The sequence below is a fragment of the Natrix helvetica genome (genome assembly GCF_964273705.1).
Source record: "Natrix helvetica genome assembly, chromosome: 1".
Classification (NCBI taxonomy): Eukaryota; Metazoa; Chordata; class Lepidosauria; order Squamata; family Natricidae; genus Natrix; species Natrix helvetica.
Window position 1 is genome coordinate 283151032 of NC_138548.1, and position 26150 is coordinate 283177181.

The following is a 26150-nucleotide window of genomic DNA, read 5'->3' on the forward strand; positions in this document are numbered from 1 at the left end:
CCCCATAGTTTCAAGTCTACTCAACACAGCCCTGAGATTTCTTGATAGGAAGTCTCTCCAATCATTCGGGTCCTACTGACACCCACCTACCCCCAACCCGGGGAATTCTCTGCTGAGACGGGCAATGCCTCGACTTGCAAGCGCTCCTCTTCGGCGGGGCTGCGGACGCGGCTTCTTCTTCTCCGCCGCCGCTTCGTCCCTCTTAAAGGCCCGTCCTCCCCATCTCCGCCCGCGTCTCTCTGGCTCTGCGTAGCCATAGCCGCCCGCCGAGCCTGCCCTGCGCCGGCCGTCCAATCGCGGCGAGGAGTGGGCGGCCGAGCCGAGCGATGTGGGCCGGGCCTAGGCGCTCCCCGTGCCGTTGTCGCCGCTGCCGCCGCCATGATGCTTGTTTGCTTTCAATGAGTGTGAGAAGGAGGCGGAGGAGGAAAAGGAGGAGGAGGCGAAGAAGGAGGCGGGGGGAGCCAGTTCTCCTGTCCGGCCCGCGGCAGGAAACAAAGAGCCAGGCCGGCAGCTCAGAGACGGGGATGCTGCAGTTACAGGTACGGGGGGGCAACGGAGGGGGAGGCGCGGGTGGGGCTGTTCCGCTCCCTTCCTCCGTCCCCCCCCCTCTCTGGAGGATCGATCGGGCGGGGGGGGGGGACGGGACGGAGGCCAGCCTGGGGGCAGACGGGAGGGCAACCGAGGAGAGGAGGGAAACGGTCGGGGCTCCTCGGGGTTAATGAAGTGAGTCTGCTGGGGGGGAGGGAGAGGGGAAAAGAAGCGGGCGCTGATACCCCGGAGCTGGGGAGGAAGCGAGGAAACCCGACCGTTGGGTCGGGGTGTCGTTGGGCGCGGGGGGAACGATAGGTGTTGTGGAGGTCAGGGGAGCAGATGGTGAGCGGAGGATGGGGGCTGTATTCGAGGGCCGGGCGTAGTAGTCAGTGCGGGTTTGTGGAAGCAGAAGAGGAAGCGAGAATTACTACTCTGGAGAGTAAGAGAGGTTGTTGTTCTCAGGGGAGGGGAAGAGTGGGAGGGGAGGGGAATGAGGACGAACGCCAGACCCAGCCAGCCGGGAGAGTGGGGGGGAGGCTTGAATTGGGTGGAGCGGTTGGTGAGGAATTCTGAAGGGGATGCGGGGTGGGGGGGGGGGAAGGGAAAGCTCCGGGGTGGGGGGGGGTGGGGGCTGCTGCCAGCACTACCGGAAGGAAACGGGGACTGGCGACCATTCGCTCGAAAGGAATCTATTGCCGTCGGGGGAGGGTTGTGTACAAGGTCTCTTAGATCTTTACGAAGGGGGGGGCGTGTGTGTCTAGTATGTGTGTGTGTGTGAGAGAGAGAGTGAGAAATATGGTGGTGGAGATGACGATCCGGGGAGCTTTAGAGCTGACGGAATTGGATCCAGAAAGCGGGGCTATTTTTAAAGGGGAGGCGAGGAGCCTTCTTGAGGGGGTGGCAAGAACCGTCCGAGTCCCTAAGAAGAAAAAGTTTTTTGAGTCTGCGAAAGAGGATGGATGTTTTGCACTAAAAGGGGCGGGTGAGCCTTCCTGGAAGCTGTGGGAAGGTTCTGGAGGAAGTGACGTGTGCTCAGTCCTTGTTGACAAGAGCTGGGGTGGCAGAGGCGAGGAGGGGAAGGAGTGGAAGAAGGGGTGGGAGGGTGGGCGGGGGAGAAGCTTTTCCTTGACGTTCTATTAGGTTTTGGAAGCTCATTAAGTAACTTGGTCTACCCCCCCACCTTCAAGACCCTTGGATCCATTGCACAGATATCCTTTAAGTATCAGTTTATAGTAAAAAAAACACCCCCAAACAATTGAGGAAATAATGGCATGAGATGAAACTGGTTTAACCCAAACGGAAGGCTGCTGCAACTCTTTGGAGCTATTTAGGAATAAGTAAAGGAAAAGAGGGGACTCCAACCTCTAAAACAATGTCTCTTCCTCTCTGCCATCTGAAAGAAAAATAGATTACGACTTTAAGGAAATTTGCAGACGAATAAGCCTGATTGCTGGGAACAGGATCCATAGTTGGTGATAAATTGAAGCTTGTTTTTGCGGTGGTGGTGCTGAAAGGCCTAGTTGGTAATACAGGCGGTCTGTGTCTGAAATAGAAAGGAAAGAGCATTAGCTGAAATGATTGGCAGCTGTGCTAGCCAATGTAATAAAACAAGGGCAGGAGTTGAGTATGTGTAGAAAGACAGCTGGCCTACGGAGACAGCAAACCCCACATATAGGTGTAAGCTGGAGAATTGAAATGCAAATGTTTGAGGCTAGGGTATAAAAATAAAACTGTTTCCTGTTCTTTGATTAGAGAGAATTATTCAGTAAAGGCTAGTATGTTGGTGAGAAACCTGGACTTTTTTATGGTTGGGAATAAAAGAAAAGCCTACTTGGGCAACAAAAATGGTAAATTTCACTTTTGGAAGCCATGTTTTATTTGATATTTCCATATGCAGTGTTATTTTCATATTGGCCATTTTGAATATGTAAGCGTTTAACTTGTAAATGTTTGCTAATAAACTTTTGTGTTAACTTATCAGTAACTTACTGTTGTCTGTTGCAACAGTGTAAATTATTAATCTTACATGGTATGTGGTAAGAGTGTTGATAACATTTTCCAAAATATTATAAATGTTATCTGGATCATTTCAGGATTTTTCAATATCTTAATAAACTAGATAATGATATGATTATACTCTGAACCCTTTGTGTTCATGTGATTATGTTAAACATATTTCAATGAAGAAGATGGGAACTGTGTTCTAAATAGTTATAAATTTTGGCATTTCAAAATTATGTTATCAGGTTGCTAACAGACTTAAAATTTAAGAGGATTAATGTTTTGTGTGAAAGGTTTGCAAATAATGACTGGTGATTGTATTGTATTTTGCATTTGTTTTTATCCTAGAGCAGGTGTCATAATTGGGGATTTATCAACATTTTCACTAGGGTAATTTTACAGAATTACCTATCTACCTTGTGTTCTCCCTACTGATTTGAATGGACTCTGGAGTGTGTTGCTAGGTATGAAGCCTTCTCTAGAGATTTATTCATATACTTGAAATCATTCACATGTGGATTAAAGCTTTATTCCCTTTTCACCTGAATCTCTTGAATCAGTTCATTTTTATAAAAATGACTGATATGTATTTCTTGATATTTACAATATATTTTACTGAAAGAGCCATTTTTCTTCATGAAGCATAGAAACCAGGCATCCTTCCTTTGGTCTGTCATCCATTGTGGACCATTTTGTTTCTTCCTTAACCTATGATTTTAAGTACTATCTTACTTATGCATCATAAATGACAAAGCAAGATGAAAGGAAGGGCGCATCTTCCCTTTATCACAGACTGATTTAGAAAGTGAAGTTTGTTCATGCAAGACCAGCAATTACTGTATTTATAATATATACAAAAATTCACTATTTGTGTGTTTAACATAACGATACCTCATGCTGGTAGCAGAGGAAAGACATAATCCTTTATAAACTTTGCTACCAACTCCTTGGGTCTTACATTAGACAAATAAAAAGGACTTTTGCGTCATCTATGCCCAAAATGGAAACAGCAGATTGGTAGATGAGGATGGATGAAATCCTTCATACTATTGTCTGAACTCGTCTATTTTCTGTGATGAATGCGATTTCTGTCTTCAAATAGAAACCGAATGAACCATCAGGGGCAAAGCATTCCAGCCCTCTTTTAGTAATCTTGCTCACCTAGATGAAACATTTATTGCAGCCAGAAGAGTGAATCATATGTTGCATTAATCCATAGTTTACACATTTATAGTGATGTGATTCACATGTAACACAGATCTAATGGCTAGCCCCACAATTTCTTAGTGAAATAATATATATTAGATTATATTATGAGAGCATTCTGCTTAAAATACTCTAGACAATCTGGTTACTTCAGACTGAAGTATGATACTAAGCAAATATTACAAAACATACAGTAATTTAGTGGAGCAGTGAAGTAATTTTAAACTAAATTAATTTACAATGAGTTTAAAAATAAATTTAATCTTGATTGGCTAAACAACTAGCATCCTCCAGTGTAAATTAGGTTTAACTGTGGAAATATTTGGAAGGCACTACAGGTAGTCCTCAACTTATGGCTACAATTGAGTCCAAGATTTCTGCTGCTAAGCAAAGTTGGTAAGTGAATTTTGCCCATTTTATGACCTTTCTTGCCACAATTATTAAGTGAATCTGCAGTCCTTACATTAGTAACATGGTTGTTAAGTGAATCTGGCTTCCCCATTGGCTTTGCTTCTCAAAAGATCACAAATGGTGATCAAATGATCCCGGGGCACTGTAGCCATCATAAATATGAGCCGGTTGACATGTGCCTGAATCTTAGGGATACTGCAAATGGTGTGAAAACTGGTCATAAGTTACTGTTTTCAGTGCTGTTATAACTTTGAACAATCATTAAATGAACAGTTGTAAGTTGAGGACTACCTGTATATTAAAACTTGTGTATTTCTATTCTTAAAGCGCTTATGATTCAAAATGACTATTCAGAGAAAAAGCATTAATAATTCCCCAGAATGTCTGGCTTAAAAATAAATTTGACAATTTAGTCTTGGCGAGCTAAATATATTTCCTGAAAAAACTGAAAATAGATTAATGCTTAGTTGTTGTTTTTATAAAGCAAACATTTTGGTAAGTTTAAACAACCACTGTTGAACTAGTATTTTTTGTGAGAACACTTCTTGTTACATGCTTACTGGACAACTTGGGCTTTATATTCAAAACTGGAATTCTAAGTCAGTTTTCCTCATACACTTGCATATGAATATGGTAGGATGGGATCATATCATATTCATATCATAGAATATGATATAGAATATGAAATTAATCATTTGAATCCCTATTTTTTCAGTGGATGCTTTTCCCTGTGTTAAATGGAAAGACTGCAAATGAAAAAAAAAAGATGTGCGTTCACTTACCTGTTTTGGGAGCTGGATTGAAAATTGGGCCTAGGATGACACATGCAAAGCAGTAATTATTTTACCATTTAAACAGATATAGCAAAGTTTGTGTAAAGTTTAGGGAATCGTTTATGCGAAGACCAATAGAAAACAAATTGCATTTTTATTTAGATGTCTTGCTGAATCTGCAATATGTAAAACTACAAATAAGAAAAACAGATGATGGTCTGATATAATTAACATTTGAGAAACCAGATTTTCCCACTGTCAATGAAAGTAAAAGTAATTGATAGCATAAAACTCTTGTTTTAATATTGTAATCCTTGGTAGCAGGCTACAAACATTAGTAGTTTACTGAAATTGCATCTTTTATTGCAATATAAAGTCTTTTTTATATTGTAGTGGTCAGTTGTTAAAATTGTTGCATGACATGAAGCTTGCTGAACCTCAGAACTCTAATACAGTACCTATTATGTTTTGCTATATTTCCACAAATTGCAAATAATAATAATGTGTAGCACTGGTGTTTGCTGCAGGAGTTTGCTGACAAATTAATTGAGAAGTCAATAACTCATCCTTGCTTTTCTATATTGTGTTTAGACACCATTAATAAATTGTAGAATATTATATAATGTGTGTAACAAGGTTTCAGAATCAAAATTCAGAATGAATCGTATTTGATAACATAGAATTTTAATGGGGGAAATATTCTGTTCTTTGTGTAAGAGAGAAATTGCATGGTACAATATGAAGTTTCTTAATTACTTTGAAAAGAATTTCAATTTTTGCATGAGTCTTAAGCCGAATATTAATTTCACTTACTCAGTTTTGTTTTTGTAATAGGTGCACAAACAAATGCCCATGTGGACAATCTCCTGTCCAGCATCCGCTTACTACCAATACTATTTGTCTCTCTTAATTGCTTGAAGCATAGTCTACTTATAACATAATTAGGTCTGGAAAGAAGCTTAACTAGGGCTGTATTTTGCTAGAAAACTAAATTCATTTATGTTGTGCACTGGAAATAGCTTTCTTGTTTATTACCGCAACATCTGTTTACTCGAATATCAGTTCCTCATTTTTCTATCATTTATTTCTACTACTTAAGATTGGAAATTGCTTGTATATGTATTTATAGTTATAGCAATAGCAATAGCACTTAGACTTACATGCCGCTTCATAGTGCTTTTACAGCCCTCTCTAAACGGTTTACAGTCAGCATATTGCCCCCAACAGTTACGCTCTTTCCTACTAAGGTTTAGTCGCTTCAATATAATATTTTATGCTGCTTTTTGAAAGAAGTTTTTCAGTGTTACATGATCTCTACTATGGGGCCATTTTTAAAAAAAAATATTTACAAACATGTAAAATACACATACACAAAATGTACCCCACATTTACACAATACAATACGAACAGGAGCTTCCTGTTGTTTCTAATAGCAATTGCCAATCGATATCGCTCATCTTATATTGTTTCCCCTTCTATTATATTTCATTTGTATTTCACCATTCTTAACCCTCTTATCTTACTCCTCTGTCTGCTATATTGGCTGATTACCTCTAGTAAGTTTAAACCACTTGGATATATATCTGGTAGTATTCTGTTTCTTCTTTTCCCTGGATTTCTTTTGTTAATTTGTCCATTTCAGCATAGTCCCTAACCTTTCTTATTATTTCATCTTCGCTTGGAATTAATTTGTTTTTCCATTTCTAGGCAAAGGCAATCCTTTCCACCATAATTATATGTAATATTAAATACTGAATTTCTTTTTTATATTTCACAGTCATTATTCCTAATAAAAAAACTTAAGGGAGGATTAGAACCTGTGTCTTTATACTCTTCATCCAGCACATTAATTGTTATGCCATGCTAGGTATCATGTTTCCAATCAGAATATTAGGAAGAACTGGTCTGCAAAATCAAACAAAAGTTCTTAACACAGTTACCCACCTAACCCAAAGCATAGGTATTATGTCTATATAGAAGATTCCTAAAAAGAAAAACACTTTTCTATTCCATTTGACATATAAAGTTTGTGCTTTTATTTCTATGGGTAGGATAACTTTTGAGTACATTTTTCCAGAGATGAGGAAGTTACATGGAACTCTGATAAAGTCTATGGAACCACATCTACTTAAAAACTAGTTTTCTTTTAATCAGACCTGCAAAACAGGTTGCCAAATAATCTAAAACAATTATAAATTATAGAACTGGGAGATGGTTGGATCATGAGTATGTGATGGCTAAAAGAGCTCTACTCTGCTTGTAAATTGTTTCAACAATGCAATGCACAAATATCTGACGCCAGATTAGGAGTGAAGCCGGAAATTAGTCTGGAATCTTTACGTAGGTCAAGAGGCCAAGGTCTGACACACACACACACACACACACACACACACACACACACGCCATTGATCTAGTCTAGCCCAGGTTCAATCATCAGTCTAGGAAGATTCCTGTAAAATAAGCATGAGCAATAAAGTATTCTTTATTGAACTCTTCACCAGTGGACCTGTTTTTTCATACCTGACATTTGCTGATTTTAAATTGGCATTTGATTTGATTTCAAGGCCTCTCCTATGGGCAAAACTCAAATGTTTTAGTACTGTTTTGGGATTACTATTTCTCAAAGACCTAGGATCTACCATCTAAGCTAATTTCAGCACAGAGAAATGTTGGGCATTGTGCCTACCCTATTTAATGTATCATGAAGTCAGTGCTAAAGAACTCTTAAGACCCAAGCTTTTATCCCCTCAGAATTGCACATGTGAATGTCCCTTTATTACTTCATGCAATCATTATTTCCCCACTGCAGCTGGCCTTAACCATACTCTTAACACTTTAGTGTGCTACTGCAGGGAATATCAACTTGTGATTAACCACTAAAAGACCAAAATAACAGTCTTTGATAAAATATTTAGGAGTCTCCACTGGATAACAGATGGCAAAGGGACTGAGCAGGAGAATGTTTTTTGAATACTTAGGTTTGATCTTCAAGACATGAGGTCATGGCGTGAATATTTAGTCATTCTAAAGTTCTTTCACACTAAAGACGAAGGAGGTATCCTTGTGGCTGTAAAACTATTAACAGCTAAATCTCTGGCTCAGCTGCTTTATGGTTCCCAGCTAAGTCCTTGCCCAAATTATAGATAAATGGAAATAGTGCAAACTAAGTTGATCAGAATTCTGTTCCATGTCTCAAAATACATATCCAAAAGTAGGTTAAGAGCTTGGTTATTAATTATTAATTACTGGGTCAAGTGCCACTATATTACAGCGGCTTCTATTGATTCCATACATCCTATGATAAACTACATGGTTTAAAAAACCTTCCTTCCTGTGGCTTTTTTTTTTTTGAGTTCTCACAGCTTTTTTGAATTTATTCAAACTAAGAAAGTAATTAGAGAATGGCTCCTAAACATTGATTATCAGACTAAGAAAGGTCTTATTCCTAAATCTATATAAATTCAGTTTAATTATTCCAGAGGGAAACCAGCCAATTTTATAAATTCATTAATCTTCCCATCACAATTAAAGTTCTTTTTAAGAGCCAGATTCAAATGCCTTTGAGGTTGTGAACAATTAACAGATGACAATTATGCAAATGGGAAAGATAAGAGATGGAGAATGTATATATTGTTTGAAATACTTAAGCTATTAAGACACTATAGGGATATAACTGCATTCTACACATGTTTGGATATTAGAAATTATATATGCCACATAATGACTGATCCAAAGGCACAGTTCTTGTTTCACCTGTGTTCTTTGTACTGTTGGCATATATGTATTCTTGATTTCAACTCTCAACCTCTGACTAGACAACTGTATGATCTGATTGATGTGCCAGAGTTGGATTGGTTGGCCTGTTGATCTAATGTGTAATAGATCAATTCAACATCACTTGTTTGGTATTTCCACCTTTCTTGTTGACTGTTCTCCCAAGTGATCTGGTGACCCTAACCCTAACTATGATTTAGTGTATAAACTACAGTTGTGAAGGTTATTGTTAAGCCATAAATTACATTTTACCAACAATGAGGTCCACACATATGCTAAACCAGGAAAACCTATAGCTGAACTTGTTGTGCAAATCAGATTGCTATTTTAGGCATTCTGTTATCACCTCCATTTCCTTATCTTTCTTGCCTTGGATCCAGCTTATGGACCATTACTTCTTCCATAGATTATTAAGTAAATTAATTATAAAGTTCATAATGATTAACTGGATTTTAACTCTGATTTAAGAGCAAAAAAGAAAATGAAGTATAACACAATTTAAAATTGTACTACATTAATAGGCTTTATTGTAAAAATAGTTCACTCCAGTGATTGAGCTCCAATTCTTGAAAATGTTAGAGATAGTGACCTTGATTTTTTTTTATTTTCTAAAAAGGTTTAACTTACTTCACCAATAAATATGAATTATTTGAAAATCTTTGGTGTACAGCAGTAAAAATGGTAGAATTTCAAATATTCTGCTTTAAGTAGTTAAAACAGTGCAAATAAGTTCTTAAGATTTCCAATTTTTAGCATATTTGCCCGAATTACTTTTATTCCAAATAAGAATATTACTTTAACTGGATTTTCTCTTGTTCTTAATGTGGTTTGCAACTCTCCAAGTGATCAGCCATATGTTTTTTCCAGTGTGGCTTAGGCTGGGAGTACTGCAAGTCTAACATCAGGGGATGTAAAATCCAGAGAAGTGTAAACTTTCTTTAATATCCTGGTGCACTTTTACCAGTAAATATTGTGTAAATTTGGCAGCTTTACATCAATTGGGAGATAGAACTTCAATGGGAAAATCTTTGTTTAAAAAAATCATAGGATACTGTAAATATACCAGAAGTACCAAGAAGCTAGGCCTGCACTTTAGAGACTTGATGCGCCTCATTCTTTTTGTTCAAAACAAAAATTATTTTGAAAAAATATCTTTTAAAATGTTCATTCCAAATGTTACATGGTATAACATTTACAGTGTCTGTATGATATTTAGAAAGAGAATTTCTTTTCGGGAAGCTAGTGCTCTAATAGGATTCTGTTTGGACTTACTGAAGTGAAAAAATAATAAGAGCTTTATGATAGCACATAAGCATCACTTTCATAAAAAGTTAATGGGTGCTAAACATCTAATGTCTCAATCAGTTGTATCTATTTTTAAAATTGAAGATAGGAATTTGCTGAGCTGTTTGAACGAACTCTTTGTTTCTCTTAGCAAGCTATATTGTATTCTCTATATTGTAGTTGCTTTGGAATTTAGTATTTATATCTGAAATCTAGTTTTTGCTGACATAGAGCTAATTTATTTAAAATATAGTGCTTGCATATTTTGGAGATATTTCCAAATGTAACTTTACCGAACTGGAATTGTCATACTCTTGGGACTGCAGTGCCCAGAATTCAGAGTATTTTTAATCAATCATGATTTATTATAACGTAAAATAATTTTTGGTGCATTGAATTACATGTACCCTGGTATCTATTAATATTTTTTATGCTTTTGATACTCTGAATTGCAGTATGATTTGCTTTTTGGGGTAATCCTGGCTAGTGAGTGTCCAAAAGCTAATATGGTATGACTTGTTTTTTTCCGTTATTTTTGAATTTCCTCATCCATTTTCCCTAGTGGTAGAGGCAGCATCCAGGCTGGGTTAAACTTCATCCAATCATATTGAGGACTGAGTCTGGTAACATTAAGCTCCGCCCCTGTTGCTAGATAGACCCAGCTTTCGACTCAGTCCTTCAATGAGGAAGGCTGTGTCATTGTTTATCTCCGCTCTAAAAGGGCTCGTATTTTCAGCTTTAAGAGAGTGTGGATTGTGAGTAATTGGAGTTATTACACCAATAATACAAGGCAGAGACCCTGCAGCCCTAAGGTCCTTAGCGGTCAGTCGTTTAGCGGGTCAGAGCCTCTAAGCCCTGTCAGGGCGCAAAGGCTAACGTCTGCTGAGGTGACACTTCAAGCACAAACGGCTGTCATCGTTTCGCCTGCACCTTCCCGCCTTACAGTCACGCAGGGAATCCGTTTTTCCTTCTAACGGGGCGCTTGGGGAGCTATTCTTCTCCCTGTCTGGACACTAAGTGTTATTCTGGGAAACGCTCTGCTGCTCCTGGCAAGCAGTTGAGCGGCGAACCGCGGCAGTTTCAAAAGGAAAGGGAAAAAACTATCCATTTTAGTTTGCGTATACAAAATAAGACAAATATAATTAAGCAATTAGAGTTAAATCCACCTCATTGCTTACTGAATGTCTAGTTACGGCTGAGACCTTATTAAATTGATTGACCGGTTTAGTTCAATGTAATAGCTGTCTTGCACCTGTCTTTCGCAGTACTCTTTTCAAATTTGGATACTGTCCCCTTTGTAAACAAATTACTAGTCTACATAGGCAGATTACCTATCTAGAATCTCTAATCTGTGCTCTCCAAGCAGAAATTTGGTGTCCAATTCAGCCATTCCACTCTATGGAGATGCCAATCTATCAGCCCCCCATACCGCAAAGATCCTGCAGGAGAAGAGCAGTCTGGACAACCGTGGGATCTGGCATGGTGAGAGCTGTGAACCATAAACACAAAGCTTTTGCTATGACCAGCATAACAGATATAGCGTCCTTGCTGACCCTAATGGGGGCACTAAAGAGATCAAGGTAGTTGTGATAATGATGACTTAAATAAGCAGGAGATCGTGGTCCAAAATGAAGAACTTACTTCGGAAAGGCAAAATGGGGAACTAGGTATCACACATCAGTTGCACAAGAGAAGAGCAAGGTATGCAAAAAGAGAAGTCACCTTCTGGTTGGTGATTCAATCATAAGGGATGTGAATTTAGGAAAGGATATGGAAGTTTTAAAAGAGGTCAGGTGTCTGCCAGGTGCTACTGCCACCAGAGACAAGAGGCGTACTCTTAAGATAGTCAAGAATGCAAGTAAGGACTGTGATGTTGATGCTATTATACATCTTGGCACAAATGATCTGTCCCAAAAAGATGTCCTTTCTGTGAAGAATGATTTCCAGAGCTTGGGGTATGAACTTAGTAGTATAGGTTGTAGGCTTATCTTTTCAGAGGTTTTACCAGTACATAAGGAACAAAAAGGGAAGGGCCAGTGTGTACCAGAGTTTAATATGTGGCTAAAGGAGTGGTGTAAAAGGGAAGGCTTTAGTTTTATTAGTCATGATGTCTGCAGCTGGCGTCCTGTACAAAAGAGATGGTTTGCACCCATCCAAGAAAGGGACTGAGTTACTTGGCATTAAATTCACAGATTTTCTGGATAAACATTTAAACTGAACAGCGGGAACAGAGAATTAATTGATACAGAACATTTCTGTCCCCAGCAATCTAAAATTCATAGGGTTATCAGTGCATGTAACACAGATGTTTGTGCGGGTAAGATTATCACTCCCGCTGTCAAGCAAAACCAATCATTTAATAGTGAGTGCCATACCATGTGCATGAATCGTACAAGTGGCAAGAAAATAGGGGCAGTCAGGCATAACACAGGTTATGTAACACAGGGTCAATCAAAATGGACTCAAATGTCTATACAATGCACAGAGTATGAGGAATAAACAGGGCGAATTAGAAATTCAAGTAAAAGAGGGCAGATATGATATTGTTGCCATTACAGAAACTTGATGGGATGAAACCGACAAATGGAACATACAGCTAGATGGATTTAAATTATTTAAAAGAAATAGACCAAATAAAAGAGGAGGTGGAGTTGCACTACATATAAGAAATAATTACCTCCCTACAGAAATAGAGCACAACAATGATGAGAACTATCTTGAATGCATTTGGGTCAATATTAAAGGCTGGGGGGGAAATGACATTGCCATAGGTCTATACTACAGGCCACCCAACCAAGCAGAGGAAGTAGATGAACTTTTTGCTAGTCAGCTAAATAAGGTATGTAGGAAGGACACTACAGTAGTAGTGGGGGATTTTAACTACCCTTACATCAACTGGGAAACAAACTCTGCACCAAGTGGAAGATCCAACAGGTTCCTAACAAACCTAACAGACAACTTTGTTTCCCAAAAAGTAGAGAAGGGAACAAGGGAATCAGTCATACTGGACTTAATTCTCACTAACAGAGGGGAAACGATAGAAGGTGTTGAAGCCATAGGAGCCTGGGGGCAAGTGACCATGCAATGTTGGAATTCAACATTATGCAAACACAAGTAGTAGAACAAAGTGAAACTAGAGTCTTGGACTTTAAGAGAGCTAATTTCAATAAACTTAGAGCTTGGGAAAAATTCCATGGATGAGAGTCCTCAAGGGGAAAAGAACTCAAGAAGCTTGGGAAATTTTGAAAAATGAGATTACAAAAGCCCAGTCTAGCACAATACTAATGAAGAAGAAAAATAACAGCTCTCAAAAGAAACCAGCATGGCTGTATAAAGAACTCTCTGACAAATTTCAAGGTTTTGATAACGATCTTTAAAGCGCTCCATGGCACAGGACCTAGTTACCTGCGGGATCGCGTCCTGCCCCATACATCCCTACGACCAATTCGCTCGCACAGAGAGGGACTTCTCCAGGTGCCGTCCACCAAACAGTGTCGGGGGGCGGCTCCTAGGAGCAGAGCCTTCTCTGTGGCGGGCCCAGCCCTGTGGAATGACCTCCCCCCTGATATCAGGATTACCTCTGATCTCCGCTCCTTCCGTGTAAAGCTCAAGACCCACCTCTTCCAATTAGCTGGCCTGGCTCAACCATAGTTTTATCCTATTGCTCCTGACGGGTTTTTTTTTTTTAAATTTGTAATTTTTGAACTGAGGGTGTTTTAAATAGCTATTTTAATTGTATTTTATATGTATTTTATGAGTGTTACCTCCTCCAGGTACATGTATGTATATGTGTTTATTTGTATTTGTATATGTGTTGTATATATATGTATATTTTATGTGTTTTATTGTACGCCGCCCCGAGTCCTTTTGGAGAGGGTGTGGCTAACAAATTAAATTTCAATCAAAAAAAAAAAAATTGAAAGACAAAAAAGATAAGTATAAAAAGTAGAAAGAGGGGGGACATAACTAAAGCAGAATATTAGCAAATAGCCCGAGCATGTAAAGACGAAGCGAGGAAAGTTAAGGCTCACAATGAAGAAAGGCTTGCCACAAAAGTTTAAAAAAAAAACTTCTTCCAACATGTTAAAAACAAGAAAAAAGTTAAGGAAACAATTGATCCATTGCTGGGAGAAAGTGGCAAGAAGGTGACAAGCAACAGGGAGAAAGCAGAACTATTTTACCCATGTTTTGCATCTGTCTTTACACAAAGGGATAAAACAGTCCAACCTATCAAAAACAGCACCACAAAAATCAGATTAGTTGAAATAGGGAAGAAAATGGTAAGTGAGCACCTGTCTACCCTAGACAAGTTCAGGACCGGATGGATTACACCCCAGGTTTCTGAAGGAACTGGCAGATGAGATCTCAGAACCACTGAACTATATCTTTCAGAGATCCTGGAGCACAGGGGAACTACCAGAGGACTGGAAAAGAGCTGATGTGGTTCCCATCTTCAAAAAGGGGGGAAAAAACAGATCCAGGAAACTACAGACCTATCAGCCTGACCTCAATACCAGGAAAGATTCTGGAAAAGATAATCAAGCAACGAATTAGTGAACACCTAGAAGCAAACAAAGTAATAGCCAAAAGCCAACATGGGTTTGTCAAAAACAGATCATGCCAGACTAATCTTATTGCATTCTTTGATAATGTGACAAAATTAGTGGACCAGAGGAATGCCGTCGATATAGTTTACTTCAGTAAGGCATTTGATAAGGTAGACCATAACCTACTACTAGATAAAGTAGAAGAATGTGGGTTAGACAGCATCACCACCAGATGGATTCGTAACTGGCTTACCAACCGCACTTAACGTGTAGTCCTCAATGGAACTGCATCTACATGGAGGGAAGTATGCAGTGGAGTACCCCAAGGCCCAGGACTCTTTCAACATCTTCATCAATGATTTGGATGAGGGAATAAATGGGGAACTCATCAAATTTGCAGATGACACCAAGCTGGCAGGAATAGCCAACACTCCAGAAGATAGTCTTAAGATACAGAAGGATCTTGACAAACTTGAACATTGGGCACTATCTAATAAAATGAAATTCAATGGTGAAAAAAGTAAAGTTCTACATTTAGGCAACAAAAACGAAATGCACAGGTACAGTATAGGTGGTACCTTGCTCACCAGTAGTAACTGTGAAAGGGATCTTGGAGTCCTAGTGGACAACCATTTAAATATATACAGCAGCTGCCAAAAAAACCAACACAGTTCTAGGCTTCATAAACAGAGGTATAGAATCAAGATTACATTACATCAAGTGTTAATACTGCATTCAGTTTTGGTCGCCACGATGTAGAAAAGATGTGGAGACTCTAGAAAGAGTGCAGAGAAGAGCAACAAAGATGATTAGGGAACTGGAGACTAAAACATATGAAGAACGGTTGCAGGAACTGGGTATGTTTAGCTTAAGAGAAAGAAGGACTAGGGGAGACATGATAGCAGTGTTCCAATATCTCAGGGGTTGCCACAAAGAAGAGGGAGTCCAACTATTTTCCAAGGCACCTGAGGGTAGAACAAGAAGCAATGGATGGAAACTAATCAAGGAGAGAAGCAACTTAGAACTGAGCAGAAATTTCCTGACAGTGAGAACAATTAATCAGTGGAACAGCTTGCCTCCAGAAGTTGTGAATGCCCCAACACTGGAAGTCTTTAAGAAGATGTTGGATAGCCATTTGTCTGAAACGGTATAGGGTTTTCCTGTCTAGGCAGGGGGTTGGACTAGAAGACCTCCAAGGTCCTTTCCAACTCTGCTATTGAACTGTATTGAATTCATGAAACATAGGTAATTACTAATGCTATTAACTTTACAGTGATTTTTTTTTGGTATTTCTTCCATCTAATTTAGATCTACTAGGAATAGTTGATTGTTTAGAATATACAACTTCATAAATAGTACTGTAATGTAATATATAAACCTAAAACATAATTGAAGATTCAAGTATTTGAGTTTCCAGTAGCTCAATATTTGAAGGGAAGTATCCATTCAACCACATTTTGTGAACTTTCCTATATATTTTGTAGATCAGAAATGTGGAATCGTGTTAAAAAAAACTTAAAGTAAAGGAAGAAAAAAAATTAAAATTGGGCAGAAAATGAAAAATACAAAACTTATTTGGCTACATTAATATGGCTGTTAATCATGTTTACAGATACACGATTTATAAAATCTGAAATGAAATGGAAAAGGGAATTTGCTTATGTCTTGCAACAAATAATCCACCAATGTCTATCAGTCTTCAATATCCTGTAGAGCAGGGGTGTCCAAACTTGGCAACTTTAAGACTTGTGGACTTCAACTCCCAGAATTTCCTAGCCAGCTCCCCAGACAGTCCACAAGTCTTAAAAGTTGCCACGTTTGGACACCCCTGCTGTAGAGTTTTAAGCTAGACTTAATGTCTGAAATGCATAGCTTCATGATTCCTCCCCCCACAGATGATGGAGTTAAAGAAATACATAAATATATAGATAACTAATGTTGTTAAATGCTCAAAAGTCAAACCTGCAACACTACAAACTACAGATTTGTACAGGAAGTCCTACAAGTGAATTGATCAGTCTATTTTACTTCCTCTTAGGATGGAAAGTAAGAGAGTTGTGAGGAAATTAGAGAGATACAGTATGTAGTCTTGCATTTAATTAAAGTTGCTTTTTGTTTCTTTGAAACAACATTGTTCTGTACAAAGAAATTTAATCACTAATGTTACATTCCATATCATTTCCAAATCAGATTGCATAACCAGTCAGTATTAGTGAAATATTACAGCAGTAAACATTCAAATTGATAAAATCTGAATCAAAATTATATCACATGATTTCACCATGTATCAAATAATTGTGGACTATGCAAAGATAGACTAATTAAATAAACATCAGCTGCTCTGACCACATTTTAGCTAATGAAATCTAAATGGTCTCTGTTTTGATTTCTTGCCTTAAAAATTAAAATCTTGTAAAAAGGAATCTGCTGCAGCTGTTTTTACTGCTTCTATATTATGTGGTATTTTGCACCCAATTTAGATTAACCTGTCTTCATATTTATTAAATTTAAAATAGAGTCTACTAATTGCATAAATGCTAGGTGCTTAAGAGACAACTTTTCAATCTAGGTGTATGTTTTTATTGTTTTTGGCATGGATAGCCTTCTATTGTTGAGCCTCAGACACTCAAATTGAGCCTAGTTTGTTAAGCTTTTCCTAATCCAGTGAATCATAGGCATAGGAGAATGGCCTGTAATTCTTGCTGTGAAGCCTCCTAAGGCAGGTTATACTTTTTGTGCTCACTGTAAGTGGTTTCTTGAGGTTGATAGCATTGATCATATGTTGGGCAGTTATAAGGTGCTAGATGTACAGTACATTTGCTTTTCTGGGCTTAAAATAGATAGCTGTATTTTCATAGTTAACCTACCATTTTACACCACATATTTTTTTTCAAATACAGGTAGTCCTTGATTTACAAGAGTTCATTAGTGACCATTCAAAGTTACAACAGCACTTTTCCAGAATCCCCATGATCCTGTGATAAAAATTCAGACGCTTGGCAACTGTTTCATACTTAATGACCCTTGCTGTATCTCAAGGTCATGTGATTCCCTTTTGCAACCTTCTGAAAAGCAAAATCAATGGGGAAGCCAGTGTCACTTAACAACCATGTTACTAACTTAACAATTGCAATGAATCGCTTAACAACTGAGGCAAGAAAAGTCATAACATGGGGCAAACCTCACTTAGCAAGTGTCTCACTTAAGAGCAGAAATGTTGGCCTCAATTGTAAACCACATGTAAATGCATTTAAAGAAGGCTTTTGTTTTTGTGTAGGATTCCCTGAGTTCACATTTGCAATTTTTCTTTTTGTTTATGACCCCTTTATCTCCAAAGTTCTTCTATAGGGTTTTTAAATGGCTGTGGAGCAAATTCATAGGAACACAGGGGCTACAAAAAAGAGAAAATCAGGAGGGATATTTGAATTGATTCATAGAGCTTTAATCTGTTGACACAGTTGATTTCTCTCTTACTTTATATTCCTGAAGAAATGGAATATGAAACAGTTATAAGCGTAAAATTCTAGTGTACAAAGAAAGCATACAAAACATCTATCAGTGTCTTTCCCATTTCAGTAGTTTTCAGGATCTATGTGTCATTCAGTGTGATTTGCTTAGTAGGGAATGACTGAGAGCTATAACCCCCCCCCCTTTTTTTAAAGGTTAACTGGAAAGAACAACCAACTAGAAGCAGTACAAGGCAGACTTCTATACCTTTACCTGTGTACAGGAAATTAAATTTAACAGCAGAATAATTGCTATTACTTTTTTTATCTAATTAAAAGTATAGAGCTTTATCTTTGTTTGCACTTAGGCACTGATAGCAGTGTTCCGATATCTCAGGGGTTGCCACAAAGAAGAGGGAGTCAAGCTATTCTCCAAGGCACCTGAGGGTAGCACAAGAAGCAATGGGTGGAAACTAATCAAGGAGAGAAGCAACTTAGAACTGAGGAGAAATTTCCTGACAGTTAGAACAATTAATCAGTGGAACAGCTTGCTTCCAGAAGTTGTGAATGTCCCAACAGTGGAAGTCTTTAAGAAGATGTTGGATAGCCATTTGTCTGAAATGGTATAGGGTTTCCTGCCTTGGACTAGAAGACCTCCAAGGTCCCTTCCAACTCTGCTATTGTATCGCATTGTATTAGGCATTTAAAAAAAATAAATATAGTATTGGAACTGTCAGAATATGTATCAGATTTAGCCAATTAACTGAAAAAATGGGATAAATTGATTGATGCAAGAATTTGGATTTTATTCTGTCACTTGTTTTACTGATGGATACAAGTTACATTCACCAGAACAAAAGCCTTTCCTTTTTTACCCATCTCTGCTGAGATTTATATTTGTCCCACAATTTAGATTCACCCAGATTAGATCAATTTGCATCTGAGAATGTTAGGTATCTTCTAGAATGTAAGGGTAACAGCATTCCACGTTGACTTGATATCTGAAAAAGAAGTTGAGAATACCCTAGAGAATAAATTCTGATTTATGCAACAACATTTTACATAACTGCTGTAAATAAGGTCATTGAATATATTAGGATGGGCTTTTGACTTGACTAATTTTTTAAAATTATCTGAGCCTTTTAGAAGGAAACCCTTATCTAAAATCTCTAGGAATGCAAATTGTCAACTGCTATTGATAGCGCGCATACACACATGCAGACGCAGCTTAGGAAAGAAATTGTAAAACACAGCAGACATCCCAAGATAAGAGAATAGAAAAAATATTCTCTGCCTATTGGTAAAGGGAATGTCATATTGTCAATAAAATTTCATACTGACATTTTCAGTCATTCATTTTCTTATTCCTGGTTCTACGGTGATATTAGATTATGATGTTTTATGTTCTCAACCTCCGAGGTTCCAACATATAAACTATTAAATATTATAAGTTTATTGCTTCATGGCTAGTGGTATAGAATTGTTTGAAATAAATGCATTGCAATGGCTTGCAAATGGCAATTTGTGTTATAAATTTTGGGTATGGCTATGGAATAAATTGTTTAATATGCTGTCACATTTGGCAGTTTCATTGAAAACAGTTTGATAATTTAAATCCCTGTCAAATGGATTTAAATTTATGCTGATGATAGGAATGGAAAGTAAACCACATATTTATCAATCGTGCGGATAATACAAATTATCATTCATAGCTTTTTTCTTATCTATAATCCGTTTAGTTTGAGCAGAAGTCAAAGAAGCAAATGTGCAAATCTGTAAGATTTTAGAATTAAAATTTAATATTATCTACAAAGCACTCTTAGGTAATAAATTTAACTAGCAGCAGGCCCACACCCTAGTATTCTTTGTGAATTTTTTATGCTGCTTCACAAAAAATAAGCCAGCAAAATATACCTGAAAAGCTGCTTCTCTCTCTCTCTCTCTCCCTCCCTCCCTCCCTCCCTCCCTCCCTCCCTCCCTCCCTCTCTCACACACAAGAGTACACAGTAGTGCAAAATTTAAATTGAAAGAAACAAGTAGGAACTGATTTCTGTTTTCTATTTATATATTACAGCAATAATATAAATATGTCAGGTTTTCTTCTAGTTTTTTACCTAAGGAAACCTTCACCCATTCTGCTGCAACCCTTTTGCTTTATTTGTTAAGGCAGTTGTAAAATAGAAACAAAAGAGGACAACATTCTTTATTCTGAAAGCAGTGAAAGGAAATTCCCATTTTCAGAAGTATGTTTTCACAGTTTGAACAGTAAAGAATTCAGAGGTACTGCTAAGGGTTGGCAGCAAAGTTGGAAGAAAGGGCAAAGAAAGATAAAAAAAACCAAATGCAGAAATAGAATCGCAAAATTTATTTCTCTGCCTAGTTTTTCCCCACAAGTAAAGAGATGACTTTTTTCAGACCAACTAACTGTTGATTCATTGGTTGCAACTGGAATTAACCAACCAACTTGTCGCCTGAGTCTGGTTGGGAGATAATGACTGGGCCAAAGTCATCCAGGCAGCTTTCTTGCCTACGGTGGGACTCAACAGTCCCTTGATTTTTAGCCTTATGCCTTAAGCAGTGGACCAAATAAACTACATCACAAAATGTAAGTAGCATTGCAAATTAGGAAAATGAATCAATACATTAACTTGGGATTTTGATAACCTTCAATATGCATTTGAATTTTGGAGAATTTTTTTCTTACCTAAATGAAGGAACAACCTATCATAAATTATTTATAGGGCAGAAATTCTTCGTAATCTGTAATTCATCAAACCCAGTCCCAATCCCCAGTCAAATATGAAGGCTTGGTAGTGTCAGCTCCTATTTTTTGCAATCCCAGGCAGCCAGTGGTAATAGTTTAGCAAGCTCCTGATGAGGCACAGGATATGTCTGGGAGTCTGTTTTCTGTTTGATGGATCACAGCAGGCCTATGTTAAGAATGACATTAAAACTAGCAGGATTAAGGAAATGAAATGGAGCAATTTAATATTGGTGTTAACTCTGAAGCAGAATGCATTAATTAACAAAAGAAATAGAGCTACATAGGCAGCACTAGAAATAACGGATATCCTTTATTTTGCCAATGATTTTGACTACTCTGAATCAGATCTTTTGTCATTTCAGTGAAAATTGTCTTTCATTCTGGGCTTTCTGAAATCTTTCCTTGCTGTGGTGCCACAAAGTGCTAAAGGATTTAAGAGCAGCCCCTACCTTGAATTCTTTTAGCACTTATGTAATATATGTGAGTGTTTCATTTTCTGTCTAAACTGAATGCTCTCAGCCTTGGTAAGAAGACTTTTTGTCATTGATTTATAAAGGTATGTTTAAAAACATTTTTAGCTTCATAGGTGGTGTTCTTTCATAGAAACAGATTCTTCTGTTAGAATTCATGAGATCAGCTTCAAAGTGGCCATTAAATCTAGTAGGTACTTTGAAATACAAATGTTTGTGTGTGACTTGAAAGACATAACACAGCATATATTTTATTTCGGTGTAGATTTAGAAAGAACTGCCCAAATCTGTTTTATTAGAAGGTGTCCCAGACATCTATTTGAGAAAAACATAAAATAGTGATTTGGAGACACTTATTAAAGACAAAGCAAAATGAAAACATTTGAAAAGAAAACAATATAATTAAGTAGCACAAACTGATGTAAAATACCATATACACACTGATATCTACAGGGGGGTTCTTGCATATGTCTTACAAGATTTTTAACTTATTGCTGTCGAACTTATCTTCATTACTTTATTTCTTTTTAAAGCATAAAATTTTAAAAGACCAAGAATTTTCAATGTAACTTTTGTAACTGATTTATATGGAACATTAGCTGTTATCTGTACATTGTCATGACGGATGATTGATTTCTTGATTAAAAATAATAGTGATCATTGCCTTAATGAAAACAATATGGAATGACCATGTCACATGCCACATGCTTCTGAAATACTTCTCACAAGGTTTGTTTTTCTATAAACAGTTTGGATTCAACTTGCAATTTTCTTTTTCCAGGAATGCCCAAAGAAAAGTACGAACCACCTGATCCACGGAGGATGTACACAATTATGTCCTCAGAAGAAGCAGCCAATGGGAAAAAATCACACTGGGCAGAGTTGGAAATAAGCGGTAAGAAAAAAAAGGGTGGGTCCATGGCAAAAAAGTGATTTTGGATTAATTATTGACAAGTCTGACCTTCATCATAACTTCAGTTATAGTAAACATTCTATTAAAATTTAATCTATTTCAAAATGAATGTAATATACGGATACTGATTTCAAACTTAGAACTAGATTCTTCACTTGGATTAAAACCGACTACTGTACTTTGTTAAAAAAATACAGGTAATCTTCAATTTATGACCATTAGTTATGGTGGCACTGAACGTAATGACTTACAATTGGTCTCCAAAGTTATGGCCATTGCAGTGTCCCCAAGGTCATGTAATCAGAATTCAGGCAGTTGTTAGCTTTCCCACACTTATGACCACTGGTTCTCTTCAGCTTTCCCACCCAACTCTCTCACCCCCCCCCCCCATTCTAGGCCCTTTTGACACCCTGCACTCTATGGTCCCTGATGCCCTACCTGACCTTTTCCGTACATCCCCCTTCCCCTCTTAACGCTGACTAAGCCTCTCTGACCTGTCCCTTCGCAAGGCAGCTACTGGCTAGACTTTCTTCCTTAGATTACACACGTTGGTTTCCTTGCAAGACCTGGGGAAGATGTCTTTCTTTGGCCAGCAGCTGCTTTGCAAAAGATCAGTCTGGATGCATCTTGTCAGCAGTGGGAAGAAGAGGTCCATAGGTCAGGTGGCGTGGTGGAGCACAGGACGGCAGAAGCCTCAGAGTGGAGGGAGGCAATGGTGTCTGTGATTGAGCTGCAGCTTCATGCTGTATTACAGCTCAGAGGTTTCTTGTAACCCCAGAGCCATTGGGTGTCAAGAAGCCCCTTCTATTACACTACTGGACTTGGCTTTGCGCTGAGCTGTAGCTCAGGAGCTTCTTGCAGCCTGAGAGCTGTGGTAGTCAAAAGATCCCTAGGTGCTGCCTGTTGCACTACATCTTTGCACCACTGGGCTTCCCAGAGTGTAGTGGGATTGTGCTGGGCTGGACTGGAGCAGCTGAAGTTTCCAGGGGTGGCACATCTTCATACTGCCCTGGGGTTCAGGAGTTTCCAAGAAAAGCCACACTGTATCCTTTCCCCAGCCTCTCTCATTTGCATAGATGCAAATAACCCCTGCATGCTTTTTTGCTGGCCTCCCTGAGCTTGCACTGCACTGCACCACCTCCCAGATAATGCACAGCCTGCATACTCCCTTCCTCCTTACCTGGGAGCTTCCTGCTTAATGACCCATGTGTCCAGAGCTGCAACGGCAACTAGGACTTCTGAAATTGCGACATAAGCGATGTAATCACATTATGACCTCATCACTTAATGGAAATTCTGGTTCCAATTTTTCTAAGTCAAGGACTATCTTTATGAGTCCAAACATTATGTATAAATCTTATTGGGGCTTGCATGTGGTATTACTATAAAAAAAAAACAATTATGGGTCTGATCCAGTCCTGCTTTGTTCCCTTTCACAGGGGGAACAAAATAGATATTAATGAACGCCTCCATTGTAGTCTTCTGTTACTTATATGGTAAAGCAAGAATAAAAATAACTTGTATTGAATGAAAGTGGAAAATTGGAGAAGGATAAGAGAGAAGTGTGTGCTGTGAAATGGTCTCGTACTGACAGTCTTTGACATTGTTTCTAGAAAATTCTGAATTATAAGTGCTTTTGTTCAGTGTCTTAGCTAGAGGACAAAGAGAGCAGAAAAAGGGGTCCCATCTTTGATATTTATGTTGACCTTCCCTAATATACATCACTGAGAGCCCTGTTCAATCAGATAAATAGGTTATCTAGCAATGACCCATCTGTCTCTCTACAGGATATTAAGCCTACACAGTACTCCAAGGCTTATGTTTCTGAATGTAGATTTTCCATTTTGTTTTATATTTTTTTCATCCAATAATTTATTTCCTTTTCAAAAACAACCAAGTTAGTGAAAAAATGTTTTTTTTTTTTTTTGTGGAGGGATGGGTGGGTTTCTTCTGATCTTACTGAAAGTCTCTATATCCTAATTTCCCCCCCCCCCACCTTCGCAGAAATGCCTTCCATTTACTGTGTTTTCATACAAAGCTTGTACCATTCCAGATACTGTTTAAACACAGTTCCTAGCATCCATCCTCCCTAGCCTTCATAGGAATTGTGGAGGTTACTGATGAGTAACTTCTGGAATGCCACAATTTATTTCCTATGCCACTATTTGGCTTCAATTTATTTTAAAAAGTTTTAAAAAATTAAAAAATATTTTTTAAAATGGTTCTTAAATGAATTGTAGTGTTTTTCTGTCTGGTTATTTCTTTGGATTTATTTCTTTGGGTTCTTTGTTTTTATGTAATCTTTGGATTTGTCTCTTAATATTTGCTGGATTACTTTTATCCATAAGATTTTATCCACAAAATTAGAAGTGTGTCGAAACTTCCCTCTGCAGAAATCATGTTGGATGTTCTTGAGCTATTGGTTGGTTTTGCATATGTTTAATATTTCTACTTAATATAAACATCTTTCCCATTAGTTTTCTGGATTAAATATTAAATAATCTGTAATTTTTACATTCACGGTACTTCTATCTTCTGGTAAAGAGAGTATTCTTAATTATTTGTTTTACTATCACAGTAATTTTGCATATAAATTCTTCAAGAATTTTAAGAATGTGCTACATATACTGAATGTTTTGATTTTCAGTTTAGATATTCAAACTTTTCCTCCTTAAAGATTTAACATTTAATGTTTTATTATCTCATTTGCGTTCTATTTATTCTTCTTTGTTCATGCTTTCATACTTTTCTAATAAAACTGCCTGCCTTTCGAGGGAGATTGGCTTTACATTCAGTAATTTTATTTGCAGACCCATTCCAAATACAAATGGCTCTTGACTTATGACCAAAATTTCCATTGCTAGGCAAGACAGTTGTTAAGTGAGTTTTGCCGCATTTTATGGGCTTACTTGCCACAGTTGTTAAGTGAATCACTGCAGTTGTTAAGTTAGTTACACAGTTCTTAAGTGAATCTGGCTTCCCCAATAACATTGTCGGAAAACAACTGGTGATTACATGACCCCGGAACACTACAACCATCATAAATACATGCCAGTAGCCAAGCATCCAAATTTTAATCATGTGACCATGGAGACGCTGCAACTGTATAAACGTGAAAAATGGTCATAGATCACTTTTTTCCAGTGGCATAGTAATTTGAAATGGACACTAATTGAATTGTTGTAAGTCGAGAGTACCTATAGAAGGGCTCATTTTGCCAGGGGAAAATAGCATTCAGCAGAACTCACTGCTTGAGGAAGGCAGAGTGATGATTTTTGCTAACTAAAGATAGTCCTCGACTTACAACCACAATTGAGCCCAGGAATTTATGTTGCTAAGTGATAAATTTGTTCAGTGACTTTTGTCCCATTTTACAACTTTCCTTGCCATGTTTGTTAAGTGAATCACTGCAGTTGTTATATTAGTTGCATTAGGTTAAGTGAATCTGGCTTCCTCCATTGACTTTGCTTGTCCGAAAGTCGCAAAAGATGATCACATGACCCCGTGACTCTGTAACTGCCATAATTATGAACCAGTTAGCAAGCATCTGATTATAAATCACGTGAGCATGGGGATACTGCAAGGGTCATAAGTGTGAAAAATGATCACAAGTCCCTTTTTTCCAGTGCCATTGTAACTTCAAACAGTCACTAAATGAACAGTTGTAAGTTGAGGACTATCTGTACCTGGTTTTGCTGAGTACCTCTCTAGTTAGTGCTGACCCTTTTCTCAGCCAGCAACAGGAGAAATAGTAATGGTATTGCACACCCTGTTTCCCATTCGGAGGGTCAACTCCAGCCAAACATCTCCAGCTGGTAATTGCTGCTGCCACCTTCCATCCATGGGTTTATAAGCCCTTTTTGTACCGTTTCTTTGGGACGCATTAGTTTATTTAAGTGATTGTAATTGAACTCTTTACACTCATTTCTAATGTTTTCCTTACTTACCTCTAGTCTGATGGACCAAACTATCATTATACCATTATCTTTTGACTACGGTGTCATCTTAAGCCAAGCGTTTTCTTTTTCTT

General features: G+C 38.0%; 1 protein-coding gene across 6 annotated transcripts in view; it reads left to right on the forward strand.

Annotated features, from left to right (window-relative positions):
• The first annotated feature begins 383 nt into the window (after nucleotides 1–383).
• CNOT6 (CCR4-NOT transcription complex subunit 6) overlaps nucleotides 384–26150 on the forward strand; it is a 58999-nt gene continuing 33232 nt past the window's right edge. The window contains exons 1-3 of one of the 6 annotated variants that reach the window (XM_081941910.1): nucleotides 384–539; nucleotides 21100–21217; nucleotides 21989–22102. In XM_081941910.1, the coding sequence (XP_081798036.1) occupies nucleotides 21991–22102 (112 nt within the window). In that variant the 5' untranslated portion in view covers nucleotides 384–539; nucleotides 21100–21217; nucleotides 21989–21990. The other 5 variants (XM_081941914.1, XM_081941912.1, XM_081941913.1 and 2 more) reach the window with 5 other exon arrangements.